Source organism: Acipenser ruthenus, chromosome 2 (genome assembly GCF_902713425.1).
Source record: "Acipenser ruthenus chromosome 2, fAciRut3.2 maternal haplotype, whole genome shotgun sequence".
Classification (NCBI taxonomy): Eukaryota; Metazoa; Chordata; class Actinopteri; order Acipenseriformes; family Acipenseridae; genus Acipenser; species Acipenser ruthenus.
The window spans coordinates 24,637,153-24,658,006 of record NC_081190.1 but is presented as its reverse complement, the minus strand read 5'-3'; the positions used below and the strand labels follow the sequence as shown (position 1 = coordinate 24,658,006).

Below are 20,854 nucleotides of genomic sequence, written 5' to 3'. Positions count from 1 at the left end.
TTTATTTTTCTTACAGTGCGGTGGGGAAACAACCGCTAATAAAACAAACAAACAAAATAAACCTTGCTTTCAGTTGGAGAACTAACTAAACAATACTTTGTGGTCCCTGTGCATACATGCGGGAACTCATGACATCTAGTGGTCAACCCATTACACTGCAGGGAACAAAGCTTTCATTCTCAACCACAGTAATCATGTCGGGCTGCTTTTAAGAATCAACCGCTTATAAAAATCAAATCATCCTGGACAGACATGATTCTTATAAACGGAGTGCACTATAAAATATAATTATGTATTTATATCATTTAAGATTTGCTACATGAAAGAAATGTATACAGTATCATCATTAGAAGGCTTTTTTTCATTTTTATTTTGTATTTCCCTGACTTTTCTGCATCAGGTCCAGTTGTAATCAAATCTATCAGTGGAAGTTACTTAAAATTGTCTTGAGTGGTCCTGCTTAATTGACAGTGTCCTTGTAATTCAGGGCTCCCAGTTGTTTTTGATCCCTTTTAACACAGAAAGGTCAGAAATGCAATGAAAATGAGTCCAATTGAAAAAAAGGGATTCATTGGCAGTTTAAAAAACCGTTGGCTACCATTATTCCATTGCATTAACTGGCTGGCCACCAATGCCAATGTCTGGTAAATGTATTGTGACACCCTTGCGCTTTAGTATGCAAGTGATTAGGAACGGGTAAGGTTAGTAGTTAATAGATCTTATGTGCAAGGGAACTGCTCTCATCACCACATAGACAAACCAATCAGGAGGTCTTTAAAATGATATAAATACAAGTGGCATGATATAATGAAGTTGTGTTCCTTAAAGCACTTGGGTACAGCAAAGCATAATGTCATCACCTGTCTGTTACTGCCTCCCTCAGATATAACCTTGTCTGCTCCCTTGAATAGTTTTGCTGTGATCAATAAGCAGTTTTCTATGGCCTTTCACTGCTGTCAGGTGTCATTGAGTGATGTAAATTCACGTCCGAAACTAGCTTGACAGCTTACCCACCGCTCCTCCCCCAAAAAATAAAGAAATCACTAAAACTGATATGTTTGACAACAGATATTATATTTTAACATTTTGCATTTTAAAGTAAGTATTTTAAAAAGATAAAGTATTGCTGACCTTCATATTTTATTGTGGCTTCTGCCAAAATAAGGAGGTGTCACAAGGTATTGGAAGTGGAAACCCAATGATTTCTGCTCCCTCTGTTTTCTAATGTACCTTACAATAGCCACCATCTTGTGCTACAGTACCCGACATCTAACCATGGATACACACCTGATATACTGCACTCTGTGTGTGTGTGTGTGTGTGCGTGTTTCAAAGCCTACAGTATTTATTCATCATATTTCAATGACCAGCTTGTAGCAGTGATGTAATAACATCTTTGCCAAGCTTTGAATCCAAAGCTCCCCACAGCAATGTTTAATTTGTAAAGTAAAAATTAAAATGAAGTTTAATTAAGGTTAGTATCCTGGATTAACTTTAATATTTGCATGACTGCAAAACTGGTTTATTATGTTAGTAGCCTGAGGCATTCTGGATATTTAGAGGGTCATTTGGTGACATCACCACTACACCTGCCGGGAGAAATTGGCATAAAGAAACCCCACGTATACATTACTGGGTTTAATAAATGTTGTATACAACATTTATTAAACCCAGTAATGTATACATATCCTTAACAATAAGATTGTTAAGGATATTGACTAAATCTTGCTGATGCAATTGTGTAAATGCTGATTTTTTTAATTTTTTTTTAATTAGGTTTACAAGTTGTAATTTAATCAGTACTGTAATGGGTAACAAATGCCTATTGTAATTCATAGGAATGTATAATTTTGTTCTGGGTTTTTTAAAAATAAAAGCACTTAAAATAATAGCTTTAAAACTTGTTAAAATATGCAGTATAAGAACTGAGTACTCCCCTTACTCTCCTGACACCTCCCCAATACACTGCTGTCTTCCCATACACAGAAACAATGATCAGTTTAACACTGAGGTTTGTACGAAAGTTGGGGAGCACCTGATCTCAAACTTGGTTCTTTGTATGTTTTTGTTCCAGTTGATGCAGTGCAGAGGTGGAGATGATCTGCAGATAGTAAAATTCTCAAAATACAAAAAGTGAACGACTAGAGAAGATAATTTCTACATTGGAGAATCAAGCTAGTCTTGGAAATACACTACATGATGATGATGATGATGATGATGATGTGGAAAGATCAGCTCCAGTAAGAGAAATGCCTGGAGCTACAGTAGTAGACAAGTTCTTTACTATGTTCAATTTCATATTTTATCTCTGTTTGGTGGTTTTGCACTTGTATAGCCAGGTTTTATACATTCCACTATAGCTTATAATATTTAATATGACGCTCTGTATACATTTACTGTATCACCCACTGAGAAATAGCACAGATCAAATCAACCAAAGTATACCAAAACAAGTATCTGTATACAGTCAAGTGGTATTCACATGAGACTCATGGTATCTTACTGAGTAATTCTGTATTACAAATATAGAAAATAAACTCTGAGGTACAATATACAATATCTGTCTGGCGTTTAACTTGTTGGAACTCTGCAGTTTCGGATTCACTTAAGGTTAAGTTTCATGTCCGTGACCTGCTTTCTTTTTAATAATGTCCACCCATCTGCTGGCAAAACCGCAAACTGAAATTGGACGTACAGTATCTTGTATGCTTTAGTAGTACCTCTTCATGTTCATCCCTCTATGTCCTCCATGTTTACTTTCTGCCTTGCCTGTTAGTAATTTATGAACATCTTCATGTGGGCATAACAGAAAGTATACATTATTTGAGATTAGGTTCACCCCCCTTCTGGTATCCTGGTTAAAAAAAGATTTCATTATCTTGGCTTCACTAAAAATAGCATAATATGATGAATAGCAAGGGGAAGCAGTAAAGTACTTCCTTATACACCACAATAAAATCAGCACTTTTCACCCACCGAAAGAACCTAAGCAGCTGAACTTGTAACCATGATTTTGGATCATAGACAGAATAGCCCATCTTAGAAAGTTTAAGTCTGGACTCTGGGGCACAATCTATTAAAGTACAAAAGGTGTTGAATACTAAACGTATCACATGCTACCTTTTGAAATACCTCCTATGTATATACAACATAAGCTCATTCTTTTTCTTGCCTCTCTGCCACATTTTATATGCATGTTCTCTTGGAAACAGGCAATTGTGAGGCTTCCTGCCTATTTACTACCTTTGTGTCTCCTCCAAAAGATGTGTCTCTCACTCAGTCTTGGCACGTTCTCGCATCTCCTGTTCATTAGTCTGCCATTCTGAACCATTACAGTAGATCCCTTCCTGCTGCTGCACATTAAAGTTCGCTTGCCTGTGCATTATACAACAGTGCGTGTGAAAATGGATGCTGTATGTAGTTATTCATACTGATGTGTTATTTAAAGACTAGTTTTAACAAGGGCATGAAATCTGAAAATCTGATTTACAAAGTATATACACAGTAGTAACCTACAGTAAGAATATTGCTTTTAAGAAGTTTTAGCAATTAGGCCTACCTTTTATTTGCAGTGATATAAAGCAGCACTGACCTACAATAAAGCTACCTTGACATTTAAAGAACAGAAAAGGCATGTCTCACTTGGTACTGTAAAGTAGGACGTTGCACAACTCTTGTCAGCCAAGTACTGTAACAGAGAGCTAGAGGCCAAGATGCTGACACCCTCATTTCAGATTTGTTGGTCTAGTGCCATTACGTAGAGAATATATTTTTTAATCTTGGTAGAACTGTAGGTTTGGGTCACACTGTATATCATAAAGTATATCATAAACCAGCCATTAAAAACGCTGAATAAATTCAAGTGAATTACAGTATGGATAGGCAGCAGAGTGATACGAAATAGATTGATGATGAGAGATTAGAGATGAACCCAGACAGCTTTTTTTTTTCTCCCTACAAACAACGTACAGTATCAGGATTGTTTCATTCTTTCTTTGTGTCCCAAAGCAACTTCTTACTGCTTATTAAGATTTCAAAGATACAAACCAGTAGTTCAGTAATTGCTTTCTTGAATCTGCCTTTAATAATTACACTTAGTAAAGCGGTACTGAAAATTAGAAAGGCAGAGACTAATGGAAAACTACATTTTTCACTGAATTAGAAAGCAAGACGATCCATATATTGACAACATTTCAAGTTGAACGAGAGCGGGAAAACTGTTTTGGACTGTCCATGAGAGGGAGGCAAACGCAGGCCTGATGCACAGTGGCACATACCTTTATGAAAGAGGGAAAGCTATGCAAGGCTTCATAGAGGAGATGACTTGGAAAGATCACTGAGAAACCCGCGTAGCAGAGACTTGTTAGTGGCAAGAAACATTCTGTGAGCCAGGAAGTAAAGGGAGGTTGGAAACGGCTATTTATGTTAATGAAGTTGAAATATCCAAACAAGAGAAAAACAACTATAAGTGCCTGGCTTAACCTTGTAGCAGGCACCTCTACAAGAACTATTTAGAGCTCAATTTAAAAATAAATAAATAAATAAAATAATAAAAACATCAAGGTGAAATATACAGTACAAAACACAGGGCATAAGCTGTGTTAAGAATGTTTATATTCTGTTCTAGCAACAGAATATAAACTCATCGATTTTTTATTTTTAAATGTGCACGGATTCCCAGTATTTAATATAATATTGAAAACCACATGCAGTGATGTTTTATGGGTATCTTATGTCAAGTTAAAGCAACTTGTAGACATTCTAACTATGGTTTTTAGTATACGCAACAGTATATACGAAGCAGATGTCACTATACTTCAGGCCTGTCTTGAAAAATTTAAAATCAACAATAAAGGAATGACATTGATGAAAGCTGCAACCTCTTATTCAACGAAAACAACTTCATGTAAATATACTGTATATAAAAAAAGGAAAGTGGTGCATACTTTTGCAAGTCGACATCTTTTGTTGAAACCGGTGTTCATCTGTTGAAGCAAAGGTACAAATTACCTGATTATGATATATCATGTATCTGAGAAAGTCTCTTTGTTCGGGGGAAAAAAATCAATACGAAACCTCTTGGAACAGCTCTTTTTCCCTTTTAAATGTCCAGGTAAGAAGGGTCTGGAAGTGCTGATTCCACATTTAGAACGACAGTGATTCATACCGTAGTGCTGTCCACTTAGGCCTCCAACATACCTCAGGGTCTCTCGCTGACATTTCATGTGCAACTTTGGGAAAGGTTAGGGGATCTGGTTCCTGGATATACGATGGGAACAAGGGAGGAGCATTGATGCTTGTGTATTTTTAGAGAAATTGAACATCAGAGAGTTTTTGCTGTACTCTGTGGGGTGTAATTGTATTGAACTATTTTAAGTTCTACTTTAGGGATATGTAGACTGATATATATATATTTTTTTTTGCAGGGGGGTGATTAGGCAACAAATGTAAATACTATACACACACACACACACACACACACACACACACACACACACACACACACACACACACACACACAGTGGTTTGCAGAAGTATTCAGCCCCTACCAATAATGTCACTTTTTGTTGAATTACAAATAATGTATGCACAGTTTTTCAAACAAACTTTTTTTATTCAAAGCTGTAGTGGTGAATCAATTGGATTCAAGTCAGGAATTTGACGGGGCCACTCAAGAACATTAATTCTCTTCTTGTTCAACCACTCCAGTGTGGCTTTGGCTTTGTGCTTCGGGTCATTGTCCTGCTGAAATGTGAATTTCCTCCCCAGTTTCAGAGCCTTGGCTGACTCAAACAGGTTTTCATCAAGGATTCGCCTGTACTAGCTTCCCAGTCCCTGCTGAAGAGAAGCATCCCCATAACATGATGCTGCCACCACCATGCTTGACAGTTAGGATGGTGTTGACTGAGTGATGTGCAGTGTTGGGCTTGTGCCAGACATAACGCTTGGAATTTAGACAGAAAACTCCATACGTGCTTTAAGATTAGAATCCCATCTCAGACACAGATCTCTCAAGGTCATTGTTGGCTTCAGATTGACGTCCCAAACCAGTTTCCTGCTTGCCCGGCTGCTCAGTTTGGGAGGGTGACCTGATCTGGGTAGTGTCTGGGTGGTATGATGCATCTTCCACTTCTTAATGATGGACTTCACTGTGCTGAGAGGGATCAGCACCTTTGAAATTTTCTTGTACCTTTCTCCTACTCTCTGCCTCTACCACGTTATCCCTGACTTGTTTTGATGGTTGCTTTGTTGGATCACTATGTGAGTTGCAGCTTGAAAGTCTTTATATACCTGAGGGAAATTATCTACAAGTTAAACCACTTTGAGTACACACAGGCTGAAACCATTTCACTAATTTTGTGACCTTTCAAACAAATCATTTGCACCTGAGCTGATGTAGGGCTGCAGTAGCAATGGGGTTGAATACTTATGCAACTGAGATTACTCTGTTTTTCTCTGCAAATCTTACTTATTTATACTCTCTATGCATTTTTTTGTGTTGGTTTTTTTTTTGCCTCGATTTAGGACCCCCTAATTTGTGAAGACCAATAGATTTGAATGAAACTGGTAGACAAAAGAAAGTCAGTATTACTACAGTATATGCTGTATCAGATTTTGTCCCTAATTTAGTCTCTAGACTAACATGTTTTTGATTTAAAATACCTGTCTCCCTCAAAGCATTGCTGTTTCAAAGTTATCTCCTGCCCTAAAATATTCCATGTACTGCAGTATATATATAATACACACACACACAGGGGTGTGCAATTCATATCGCCCGACGCCTGGGACAACAAGATTTGTGTGAGGGACAACAGGTTTTACTGTTATACTTTGCTCGACAGACAAGTACTTTTTTCCTTCTTTTGTCAAAATGTTATGTTGCTAGAAAAACTCCTGGAGATTTCTAGGGAGTCACTCAAGGTCCTGAAAAGTCTCGCACATACAAACTAGAATTCTAAAAAACAATGTGCAACTCTAAACCTCAAAGCAAAACTATATACAGGAGTAAACAAATACACATATCCTTTTAATTCACAAACCCTCAGTCACACACAGTAACAAACATAACAATACTATTACATTGCATTTGTCTAAAGTAGGATCCCAGTAAAGTTTAACTGCCAGCTCTAGGAAGAATATTTAACATAATAAAAATTACAAAAACCTTTAAACTGTTTTATATTTAACGGTTTAGCAATTATTATATATATTTTTTTAAGCTACTTAATTGGGTGGTTGGCAGTAGGTTTGTAAAGCTGTAAATTGACTTAATTATTTTTAATGCAACTTTGCGCTGTGAGACCGACAGCACAGCCCACTGAAACGTCCACAAAATAAAATTATTTCTCTTTATCCAATGGCCATATAAGAAACCAAAGCGTATTAAGCAAGCGTCATCACCGTTCTTCTGGGTAAAGAAGTTTAGTAACCAATACTTTAACCCTTCCGCTCCAGTGAACATTCTACCTGTTTGAGGTCTGACTGACATAACATGACTTTCGGCTTGTGTATCAAGACAAATATCCACCAAATGTTTATAGTATTATACCTTTCTAAGCAGCTGAGAATCTGAAGGTTATTAAGAGAATAATGTCTTCACTCTATGATGGAATATACCCTATGATTACCTAGTTATGAATGTAAAAAATAAGTTTTAAAATGTACTTACTTTTTTTTTAGTTTTTTTTTTTTTTTTTTAATAAATGTCTCCATAAGTGTAATTTAGTGATCTCCTACCTAAAAACTGTTAAAGTATCAGTGGTAGCCACAACTCTGAGGAAGTAGAATCAGAAAGAATTTTGTCTGGTCTGGTTTTCATTTTACACCAGATTGTTTGACAGGTGCGTAATGTGAAAAAGTTCACCATCAGGTAGATCTGTCAACACATCAACAGCTGCTGTAAAACAAAATTAGATGGGCTCAGTTTTGGCAAGTCTGTTTGGACTGAATTACGTTTTCTTTATTTGATTTCATGAAGCAAAAATTATGCATGCAATAAGGCCTGACAGGATGTCCATATACATCAAATACACTGACATCTTGTGGGGTTGTGCGGCACGAGATGAAGTCGAGTGCCTCCAACCCCTGAGAAGTTCGTAAATTCGTTGTAGATGGACACCCTGAAGGGCAGCTTCAGCTTCTTATTATTAGCAAAGGACCCGGCAGTGGTCAATGGTTGTTTTTTCGGTTTTCACTGTTCCAGTAGATGGAGAGCAGAGGAACAAAATGAGGGGTTGCTTGTATTTCTAACTCGAACAGAGGCTGAGATATAATTCAAATGTAAGGGAGGTACCTCACGCTGCTGCCCTGGGAAGTGCTGTCTGTCTCGGGCAAACATCTCCCGAGGAGTCGGCAGTTGCTGTCCACAATCTTTTTTTGCCAGAGTACTTATTTTTTCGCGATAACGAAAGAACCTCATGAAAGTAGATGCCCATCATGACAAAATTAATTATTCTAAATTCCTTTTTCGCCAGAGTACTTCTATTTTGGCCAGAACAGCTCCTTTTATCATGAAAACAATTCCTTTTTCGTCGGACAAGTGGCAAAAAAAGATTTTAAAAGATAAAATAAGCACATTTCCCACTCACAAAATGAAAAGACAATGTTACAGTCAATCTTATGGAGTCCCAATAATATACAGACATGTCATAGTTTACAAAAAGATATATGATTTTCAGGCAGTTAAGTTTTTTTTTTCTTTAAACTGAAAAAAGAAATGTCCATCTCACGAACAGATTTTTTTTCTGACAAAAGTAGATTAGACCCCACAAGAGAGGATATTTTTCTGTGATGCTAATTCCTTTTTTGAAATCAAACATCTAATTGCAAGGGCTGTACTGAGCATGCTCAGAACCAAAATTTCAAATAACTCAGGAAAAGGTTAATATTTTTTTTCACCAAACCAGAAAAAGTCACTATTCGGAAGCCATAATAGTAGTACAGTATTTAATGTTAGCTTTTGAAATGTCACATTTTTTGTTAAGTATATAGAAAACTACAAAACAGAATGTAATTCAATATGTTATCGTAACATTATTCAGGAGGTTTCATTTGACTTCATGAAGCAAAATAAGTTAATTCTATAGGGCGACGCAAAACTTTTGGCCATAGCTGTACACAACCTGTTTTGTTATTTATATATATGAATTGAGCATCAACTTTTCAGACGTGGCAACTGTCAACACATGTACCAACTCTGTTGCTTATAGTTGAAACACCACAATGTTTTGTGGGTTGTTGTTGAATAGTACTGATGGAGATACATGACCATAGTAAGCAGGGATGGGTGTGCACAGTACTGTATGGTAGGTGTAAACAGTAAGATGGATGTGCAGCAACCAGGGATTTCTTTCCAGTGTCATTACAGTCTGATACAAATACACATGGGCTCTGGATAAGCTCTTCCAGTGTAGAGATCGTTGAGCCTAGGGTATACAATTAAAACTTTCCACAATTTAAAAAGCTGTTGATATTCAATCAAGAGGCTTGTATTGTCAATAGTCAAAGACCACAGATCTTTTTATTTATTTATTTTTTTAACTTCTATAAATTAAGTTGACATGTAAGAACCGGCTGGTGAGGAAACATTCTGCCTCATAAGCAGAAAGAGCTTTCTCTTACCCACCATTGAGGTAGGATTTCACTCACCCTGTAAACCATTTTATTGATAAGGATTGCCAGGTAGGGTTGATAGATGGCCCTGTCTCACCACACTGCTAACTTGCGTGTGTGTTCTTTTATTATTATTATTATTATTATTATTATTATTATTATTATTATTATTATTATTATTATTATTATTATTGACTTCACTACAGTGTAAACCACTTCCCAAAATGCATATGTATATGTTGATCAATCTCAATACAATAGTGAAAAGGAAAGCATTGGGAAATAACTGTGATTCTGGCAGCATCGGAGATCTGGGCTGCCTCACAGGAATGGCCACAGGCATGCTGGTTTTTCCATCCTCATTAGTGTAAAGGGGGACGAGGTTGAGACCACCAAACTTATTTCAGTTGTGGTCGAGTAGTTTATAAACTGTCACGGAAACCCAAGATGGAATTATTTTCCTTTAACTCCCTGAAGCCCAGCTATTATTTTTTATAATACATGGATATTATCTGTGATAAAAAAAAGACAGTACATGGGTGTTAAGGTTCTAATTGCAAGTGAATTTAATGAATAATAATAATAATAATAATAATAATAATAATAATAATAATAATAATAATAATAATAATAATAATGTACATTAAGTCAATATTAAAGAATCTTAAATATAATTTCATCTTTTTGATAATTCAGGAACATGAATTAAACTGGGTAGATAATGAACTGCAAAAAATAACTTTATTTTTAAGGAAACAGTGTTTCAGTGGGGTATGCTTTTTATTGGTTGGTGCTCCTGTTGATGGAGGATGATTATAAATCTTCAGAGGCAGATTTGTTAAGTGCCTAAAAGCCACGAATTGTGGGTGTTGTCGAGTGATTAAAACGAGACATTTTGTTGAAAGTGGTGGGGGTGCACAGGGGTCAAATAAGGGTCAAAGGTCAAGTATAATCTTCTAGATGAATATTCCATTTTGACATCACTACTGCAGTGTTACACCTTTTTTTCAGGATGTGAATATAGCTATCATGGTAAAACTATGGAATTTCCATAATTATCATTGGGGTTCACAAACTTTTTCTCGGCACTGTATATATTATTATTATTTATTTCTTAGCAGACGCCCTTATCCAGGGCGAATTGTTACAAGATATCACATTATTTTTACATACAATTACCCATTTATACAGTTTGGTTTTTACTGGAGCAATTTAGGTAAAGTACCTTGCTTAAGGGTACAGCAGCAATGTCCCCCACCTGGGATTGAACCCACGAACCCATATATATATATATATATATATATATATATATATATATATATATATATATATATATATATATATATATATAATACTTAATTTTTTTTTCGTTCTGGCAATAAAGAAAGCTGCTAACCCATTACCTGGGATGTGAGTTTATTTTCTCCTTTCTGTATGTGTAGGGGTGGTGGAACTAGGGGTGCTGGGGGTCCAGTAGCACTCCTGGCTTTGCATGACTTCCATCATATACAGGGGTTACAATTTTGTTCAATGACTTTCAGCACCCCACTTTAAAAATTGTTCCAGTGCCACTGTGTAGTGTGTATTGTATTGCAGAACAAATGTTTAGTCATATCAGGTGCATTATCCCTACTGTAATTTTATTCTATTCAAACATAAATATAATGGCAACATAAATTGTTCATTAACAAGATACATGATGGGTACATTTCAATGCAATTATAATCTCACTACTGATCTTCTACACTTTAGCTGTTTATTACTCCAAATAATAATCCTTGTAAAATGTTTATATTGGTATTTGAACTAAAGCTTTTACTGTGCGTGCTTATCATTTTACATTTTGTGTTAGCTTTCCAAAAACAGGCGATAGCATAGAAGTTCCTGATTTTCCGTATCTGTGCAGTAAATTTTGTGTGGATTCTTTCTCCATATAATGATGGTGTACTACATGCAAACTGTTGTACTGTATATTTTAAAGGGGTGTGTGTAATTTAAATAATTAATAAAGGTGAATGCTGTAAGGATCTACATGATGTACCTATAATAAATTAAATGTATTCCTCCTGTTTAAAAAAAACTACATTCTTTATCAGGTGAAATGCGTTTTTTGTAGAGAAGTAGTTTTGTAGTACAGCATACATGGGGATTATAATTGCCCCAACTCTCCCAACATGAGTAGCCGTCAAATTTGTATAAAATCCGTAAACATAAAAATGCCTACAGTAGGTCTCATCTGTGTTGGCCCAGTGTATTATGGTAATTCCATTGTGTTCTTTATCATCTGTTCTCGAATCCTGACCCAGCGACCCTGGAAACACAGAAATGTCATGTCAGTGGATAGTAATTAGTGCATCTGGAGAGAGCCTTACTGTGGCCTTTCAACCTTCTGCAGAACGGTGCAAAGAGAACAAGAAAGAATAGGAGGAAGCAAAAAGCTGTCAAACCCATCGTGTTTAGAAAAGGAACCTCCGCCACCTCCCTTCTGTGCTGTAATATAACAGGCAGAGATGAATATGCAGTTTAAGACAAAATTAACCTGGAATGCACTTTTTGCATTTATTGTCTTGCTGAAGACATACTACGTCTGTCACCAGGCTGCATGTGTGTGAGGTTGTTTCAGTAATTCACTGTACAGCAGTGGAGTTTTTCTAGAAGCAATGTGTTATATATTTAACATTTAACGTTTTTATCACGAATAAAATATTATAGGGTCTTGACAACTAATGAAAACTGGTGCTATAAAGGCTATACAGAAAGCAAGAAGAAGCTTAATTGCAGTTCTATGTATTTGCTGAACAAACTTATTAGCAGAGCATTTAATAGAAGCTCCCATTAATCAATGTTGCTTCCCAGTGTCTCCCGAGCCCTCTGCTGTGTTCTTTTTTTTTACTCTCTTTTTTGGGATCAGCTACTGTAATTAAAGGGATGAAATATATCATAGTCACAAACTTAACATGTCCGAAAGTAATTGCCTGGAACTGATGGGATTTCATCTACCTAAACCTCATGTTTATTTTATTTTCCTCTTCAGGTATTTAAAATTGATGTGCTGACGAGCGGAAGACAGCACTCAGTTGAGAAGCGCTACAGCGAATTCCACTCACTACATAAAAAGGTAACCATGTTTTATCCCCCCACCCCCCTAGCTGCCATATAAGGTTGTGGTACCAGGTCCGCAGAGCAAGAGGCATTGTTAATCATCGGCTGAAGTGGCACCCTTAGAGTATTTATCTTGTAAGCAGCTCGGCTCTACTGGAAACTCAGATTGTCTCGGTTTTGTCTTCATTCATCTGGAGCAATTCATTACTGGCTGTCATGATCCCCAGTAACTGTGATGATGTATTTTTGAATGCTTTTGACAAAAAAGGAACAATCAACTATATTGCTTTCACATGCACACAAAAAAATTACAAATGTGTTTTTGAAACTGAAGCTTAAGTGGTATTATTGTTCACTGTAAAAGCAATGTATTACAGTGGATTATGAGATATTACACAGCGTACTGCAGAATCCAGACTCTGGCGGAGTGCTACTGTTGAAATCGCTGGTTGTTGTTTGACCCTCTAAAAGGGCTAATATAATGTTTAGAAAAAGATTTAAAAAAAAGGGGGGTGGGGTGGGAAATGTAAAGCAGCCAAATTAGACTACAAAACTGATATCAGAAATTAAACATCAAATTATTATGGATAGTATACTACCAACAGACAATGAGACAATATAGTACAACAGTAGGCATTTGTTAGTGTCTATTCAGTTTATTCCTGATTTTGCATAATTGTTTTGGCCCCTGGCCTGCTAATTACCTTATCCTGAGTTAGCTTATTACATCATATACACCAGTGGTTCTCCTCTAAATAATTACATTATGAGTTAGATCAAGTACAATATTGACTTTTTTTTTGTGTGTGTGTGTAGCTGAAGAAGTTTATTAAAGCACCTGAAATGCCCTCCAAGCACGTGAGAAACTGGGTTCCCAAAGTGCTGGAGCACCGAAGACTTGGACTGGAAATATACCTGCAGGTACAGAGCTTTTTAATTTAAGGATTCAAAAGCAAAATATATTTCCAAAAGATGAGCTGAGTATGGTATTTATCTCAGTGGTTCACTTCCAAAATAATGCCTCTTCCAGAAATGTACCTTTTACTGTTTAGTAGCTAAACTACAGTCACTACTACCGTACGGCATCGGGTGTGTAAGATACATGTAAATCATACAAATAGTAATCTGGTACGTACTGCATCTTCATTTTCTAGAAAGTGAGCGCTGGTTACCGGGCATGTAGACATCATTTCCTAGGTCTTCTTTCCCTCTCAACCATTAGCAATAGACGCACTCCCATTAAATGACAGGGAGATGGAAATGCACTGCAGTATGACTCTCAAAGTTCCAAGGACACTGTTTTAAAGAGCAACTAGGCATAGGTCTGAAATATCCATTATTTTAACCAGTGTATTTTTCTTGTTGTTTACTGAAACGGGAAATGATTTACACAGTGAATGTTTAGTTTTGAGAATTTCTTTCATAATGCAGTACTTTCCAAATTCTACAAAAATATATGTCTGTATGCTACTCTGTATTTAAGTTCCCCTCTGAAAAAGTACATGAAATAACACATTTTCTGCTATTTGCAGTTGTTACAAATACATGCCCTCGATGGCAGCGTTTAGTCTTGCTTTATCTGTAAGCTGTTGTTCATGTTACAACTTACAAATAGAATAGTTTTTCTTTGTGCATCATTGAAAAAGAAAACATATCCCATATTAAGCATGTCAGTTCCAATAATGAGCTGTTATGCTTTATTATCAACACTCAAGATGTATGTAAAAACGTATATTTTGTTTATACCTAAATTTGATATCCATCCATTGCAGAATATCAACCTTTTAATACATTCTTTATTTATTATTATTATTATTATTATTATTATTATTATTATTATTATTATTATTATTATTATTAGTCCTCACTTGTAAAACAGTTGAGGTCTTTACTGTCTTCACTGCTGCATTGCTCTTTCAGTGCTCATGCTAATTTATAAAGTGTTCAGTATTACCTTTTTTGCTCTCCATGTCAGATGTCTGTGAATTCAGAATGATGTATTGATTTACCACATCATGGGCACTACACCTTTACAGCACAGACTACTGGTGCCACAAATTCTGACATAAAGACTGTGAGGAGATAATAGCCGATCTCTGTCTCTGTCACAGTATCACAATTCTAAGGTCTTGAAACTGCTTCTGTGACGGTTCCCTTTCCGTTGTTCTGTTAATGGATATTAGGTATTTAAAGTACAGTACCTGCTATAAAACAAATAAATGAAGAGGTGATGCTGGTAAGAATCATGTGTATTTATATAAATCACATACTGTATGAGAAACCAACCTTTTAAAGGTTTGTCAATATTCTAGTACATCATATTGTGTATAGATGTCGTCCTGTGCATGTGTAACGGGGCAGTGTTGGGCGATGCACTACCGTTACGGATTCACCCTATCGACTTCATTTGATAAACTTAATAAATGGCCAACAAAATAATTAGATGCCGTTCTGTACATACGAAACGTATCTATTTAATAAAAGAAGCGGTTAAACAAACTTTAGTTCTGGAGCAAGCTACATTACTCAGCTATATCTCTTGAAGCAAAGGTAGCTGATGGGGGGGGAAACCTTCTCCCAAAAGTAATACAGAAAAACAAACAAACAGTAATTTTAATTATAATTAAAAACATTTATTGAAAATTAAATAAATCAAACTACTGTATTTGTATTCGCTGGTACTACGTCCTTCGTTACGACCCGCTCCTCTCTCCTTTCACTCTCGTCCGTGTTAGCATCTGACGTCATCAGTGTGGGGCGGCAAAAGTGGATGGGAAGCATGCCGCCTTTGGCGCTTATTTTAGACGGCTTTACTCCACGTGTTCCATGCTAGCCATCTTGAAGAAATGGAAGAATATGATTGGGCAGTAGATGTGCTTATCATAACTGTAGAGGAGGCAGGAGCGCGTCTGCCTCCTCCGAATGTACAGCAGTGACTGAGTGGAGAATTTGGATCGAGTGGCTGCCTCCTCGTAAAATAAATATGTTGCATATTAAATATAAATAAGAAGGTATTTATTTTAAAATTATCGAGTAGGCAGTGCCTCTTCCGACGAGCCGCCACTGATGGTTAGTGTTTGCTGTTAGAAGCGCCAAAACAGCCAGTCTTCACACATTTAAAATATTTTGCATTATATATTTTTTTTATTTTTAGTTTTCACTTTATTTGTTACATTATGCTATTATCCGTGCTAATTATTGTTTACTTTTATAATTAAACAACTGCATAGAATATCGTTGTTTGTTTAGAAAATGCAATAAATAAGTTTTCATAAGGTAAGTGGCAGAGAGGACATATCATATTCCTTGGCTACTGATTACAGTAATTGGTAAAGTTTATGCTTATTTCAAGAAAGGGAGTACAATTACAGAAGTAAAATTACACTTAATGCAAAGAAATGTATATTTAAAAAAAACAATCATGGGCAATTTTTAAATGCATATAGTTTGCATATATGTATACAAATGAATAATACTCAGCAGTCTTTCAGCTGGTGTTGATATATCATTCTTTTAAACAGTCATTTGCAGGTTTTATTTGTGTGTGTGTGTGTGTATGTGTATATATATATATATATATATATATATATACTGTACAAACCTATGTAACAATGCTTTGGATGTGCATATATAGACAATTACCCATGAAGAGTAGATACAAGGTAGAATACCATCATTCAGTTTGTCCTCTTTGAGGTTTTGTTAAAATAAAGGAGGTGGTGGAGAGATTACATTCTAAAGCTAGAGAAAGACCAACTGTTTTTCCTTCCTCATTAGTCTGTGAACACCGTGTTAAATAATATTAATGACTGGGATTGTCAGTACTTACCAGGGCTTTCACCGGTACAAGTGATTTTATTGATCGATACAGATGCAGTGTAATGCTGAAGATTATTCTGCCCCGATTTTTATCAAAGCCTTAACTAAGTTTATTAGCACCCACAGTATCTTTTAAATAGATCTAGATGATGATGTTGATTGGGAAAAGCAGAATACCATCCATCTTTTTGATCTGCTAATAACTGAAATCCATCATTGTTTCTATCAGCTGTGTTCACATTCTCCGGAGTCTACAAGTTTTTGCAGCAAGCCAGGGAATGTAGGACAATGTGCAGCTTCTGTTATTTATCAATAGTTTCATGAACTGGCACTGGTGGTCCTGCATTGAAGTAAAGTTGATTGAGAGCAACACCTCTAACCATTATTAATAATAAAATAAACACAGATATTTGTCACCAAATATATCTGTAATAGGTGCAGGAAAAACTGTGTAACAGAAACGAAACATTTTCAGTTCATTGTAGCGTGTCAGTTTAAAATGTGTTCTGGTTGTGAAGTCTTTCCATCTGTTTTGGTTTACAGCTTTAAGTACGAGTCCATTCCATATTTAATATGAAATCTGTACTAGAAAGTAAATGTTTTCATAACAGCATTCATTTTCCCCATACAACAGGACAGTGCTTTGTAATGCTGATATGTTCACATATAAATATATATATATTTTTTAGTAATTTCAAAATCTCCAAGTAACTACATTTAGTGTACTAGTCTCAATACTATTTAGTTCAGAAAATATGCTTAGAAAATGCATGAACTACATGATATTTGTATTTGCTCAAATCTGAGCAAGAAATCTGTATTTTAATATACGTAGGCTGAACATCTGCTGAGCATAGATGCGTTGGTATCATTTAAAGCAACTGCTGTGCATTATGAAAGAAGAATGATATCACTGAACTGGATTTTATTTTTGTTAGCTTTTTATTTATCCAGTATACTAGATTTCTAGCTGGATGTTTTAAGATCATTGCCATATCAATGTTATGAACATTGTCAAGTCAAATTACCAATTTCTCATGACATACAGAAAAGTGCGATTCATTTTTATTCTACAACCCTTTTGTGTTTGCAGTTTTATCGACAACAGGAACACACACAGGTGAAATTAAACCTTTCTTTTTAAATGAGGTTCTAGCAGCTAAGTCAACCATGAACGGTGACCTCCCCCCTCCCCTCCCCTCCCCAATGCTTAATTTGATTAAACACTTAGTTAGTAGTTGAGATTAATGTATATTTCTCCTGCTAGTTCTAGCCAATTACTTTGTATATATACAATCCCAGACCTTGCTAATTATGTGCAGGTTGTTTAGTAATTTTTAACAATATTTTCAGAGCAGGGGCTATTACCAGAGTAACCTTGCCGTCAAGTGGAAACTCTCAGCAGATTAGGAACTGACTTGAGACCATTCATTTTCAGGCCAAGTCTAATTACTGTGGGCTGCCTGCTACAGGTAGCAAGCTCCTACACTTAAGTAATGTAGGTGATTCTGAGAACCAAAAGGAAAAGATTAATTGTTTGCTTTGTTTTGTCCCTCAAGGGACGTGGGGTGCTTAATCAAGAAAAATAATTCCTTTTTGTGTTGATTTAGGATATTTGCAGAAACCCTTGTAGTATAAAGGTAGGTGTAAAAGCAGCATTCTCATTTTAACTGCTTAGATATAGTGAAACAAATGTAAAATAACAAGGACATTGATTGTCGTTTAACATTTTTCACGGTAAGTCATTTGGCTGTTTGTTTTTTATTCTGACCAATACTGTTACACAGTATTGTCATTCGTATTGTCTAACTCTTCTGAAATCTAATTAAGTAGACAAAAAAAAAAAAAATTGGGGGGGGGGGGGGATGGGGGGGGGGGGGGAAGCTTTTTCAAATTGTTCTTAATTGCAAGAGCAGAGAATGTGCCAAACAATGTGGTGTTTGTAATTAAAAAGAACCCCCAACTTGTAAGCCCCATTAATTCAACCTTTTCCGATCTGATAAATAAGCTTTCAAATAGTGGAATAGATTAATGGCATGCAATTAATTCTTAACTGAATCTGAAGGTCAGGAAAACTACTATGGTTAAATGCAAATGCTGGAATAAAAAACTATTGGACTATTGTCTGTAAGCTTATTACTTGAATGTAGTATCTCAGCACTGCAGTGCAATTAGCCGCTGCATATGCTTTTTCATGTTCCAGTTTATTATTTTATTGTGCAGGGGCTCAAAGATCTAAAATATTATTATTATTATTATTATTATTATTATTATTATTATTATTATTATTATTATTGAAGGTGAATGTTTATTTTCAGAGAGATTAACATTATTTCAGGTGTTAAATTCAGAATGGTAACTGGGGTCAGAACTGTAGTTTATAATACTGTAAACATTCAGTGCTCTATGTAAGGCTGGAATTCCTTCTTGCAAGTTACAGTATTGCTTTGCTCTTGTGGTTTATCATGTCACCCTAACCCATGGAATTACAGAATTATTATTGGTCCAGTTTGTTGTACAGTAGTAGGAAGAAGGTAGTTTTAGCAAATACGTTTAATAAGAAATGGGGGTTAATAATAGGTGGTGAATGTGCCTGTTGGGTGTTAGTGGGAAAATTCTATTCAGTGCTGCATTGCAGTAAGCAACTGCAACAACCCAGGGAGATGGCAGAGAACTAATATTGGCAAAGTAGATTGAAATGGAATACGTTGATGTACGCAGACATTCCCAAAAACCAATAATCTTCCATCCTAAAAAACAGAAGACCGCTCTTGAATTTCTGCACCAGTGATGTGATGCACCAGTTGACAACATGATTGGGCAGGAAGAGCATGATTTGAAATGTTTTCCCTGGTGTTCTGTCTGGTCCTTACTCAGTATGCATTGGGAAGCAGATTCTTATAAAGTGCTGTTAGCAGCATTATTCACTTTCACTTTGCACACCATAGTACACTGGGTCACTTTGAGTAATTTAGGACGGTAAATATTATATATAATTTTTTTTTTTTGGGGGGGGGGGGATTTTTGCTTGAATATATTTGCATGATTCAATCATTTACCCCTTTGTTTTGTAAAATAAAAAAGTGTTCAGATATGGACAAAGTATAATAAAGGCATACCGCTATACATGAAATGCATTACTTCCCTGAATACCTACACTACTGTTATATACTCTAAATGCCCATGGACTATACAGTGACAGTTTACATGCATGCACGGCAGTCGAAGGAAGTCAGTCACTAGAACTGTTATAAAGTAACATTTCAATAAAATGAAAGTTGAGGGTGCCCAGTGGCTCATCGAGCAAAGGCACTTTTGTGTTCAATGCAGGGTGAATCATATCTAAAAGCTCCCTTCTTCGAATCCTGCATACCGTAAATTGGGGAGGAAAAGTAGCAGGGCAACTCCTCAAACTTCAGCCACACTTACTGGACGGGTGCCCCACAAATCCAGGCAGGTAAGAGACGATTGCCTTGACAGTGGGAGCAAAGGTTGCCTGTTGATCTTCAGTCATCTAGGAGAGTAAGTGTGATGCGACATTTGAATTGGGCAAATAATAATAAAAAAACCATGAACATGTTGGTTTTAATAAAGTAAGTAAGCTCCTGTGAAAATGTGATAATGGAACTCTTATCCAAGATGTAACTGATGTCCATATTAAGCTGTTCTTGCAAGGAAGCGTACAGTAGGTGTCAGGGACAGGCCTCTATGACCCATGACCGTGTTAAATTTGATATTTGATGTCCATTATTTAGTGCTTTCAGTTGCCAAGTTGAATGGCTCTGAAGTAAATGTTTTTTTCACCTACTGACTTTATGACCACCCTGTTCAAATACTGTAAAACACACCGAATCCAGACAGGTGTAGCAGATGCAGGACCGTGGAGCTATTTTTACTCCATTTTGTCATGTATTCCAGAAATCTAAGATCTTACAATTTGTTGCCCAATCACAACTGAAATTTACCAACAAATACCGGTACCTACTGTGGACAAATCTCATTTTATTTGGTCTTCTCAATAGACAGAGTGTAGCAGGGTCACGGCAAGAAGGAGACTCGGAGGCAAGGCAGCTGCAGTTTAATAAACAAAACAGGTCACAAACAAAAGGGCCAAAATAAAAGTTTAACAAAACACAAACACAAGGTCAGGCTGGGCATTCGCCTTCACTGAACATACATATCTCTTCTTAGCAACACAGGTCACAGAACACCAAACACTTACCTATTCCTCTCCCATTTCTGGCTGTTTTTATGCAGGTGGCTACTCCCTTATTGGCACCAATTCACACTAACTGGAGAGTAGCCACACCTGTGATTCCTG

At 36.2% G+C, this 20,854-nt stretch overlaps 1 protein-coding gene across 2 annotated transcripts in view; it reads left to right on the top strand.

Moving 5' to 3' along the window:
• LOC117963435 (sorting nexin-24-like) overlaps positions 1–20,854 on the top strand; it is a 45,332-nt gene that overhangs the window by 14,480 nt on the left and 9,998 nt on the right. For both annotated transcript variants that reach the window (XM_034903534.2, XM_058992509.1), the window contains exons 2-3: positions 12,647–12,730; positions 13,531–13,635. In XM_034903534.2, coding sequence (XP_034759425.1) covers positions 12,647–12,730; positions 13,531–13,635 — 189 coding nt within the window. The remainder of the gene's footprint in view (positions 1–12,646; positions 12,731–13,530; positions 13,636–20,854) is intronic.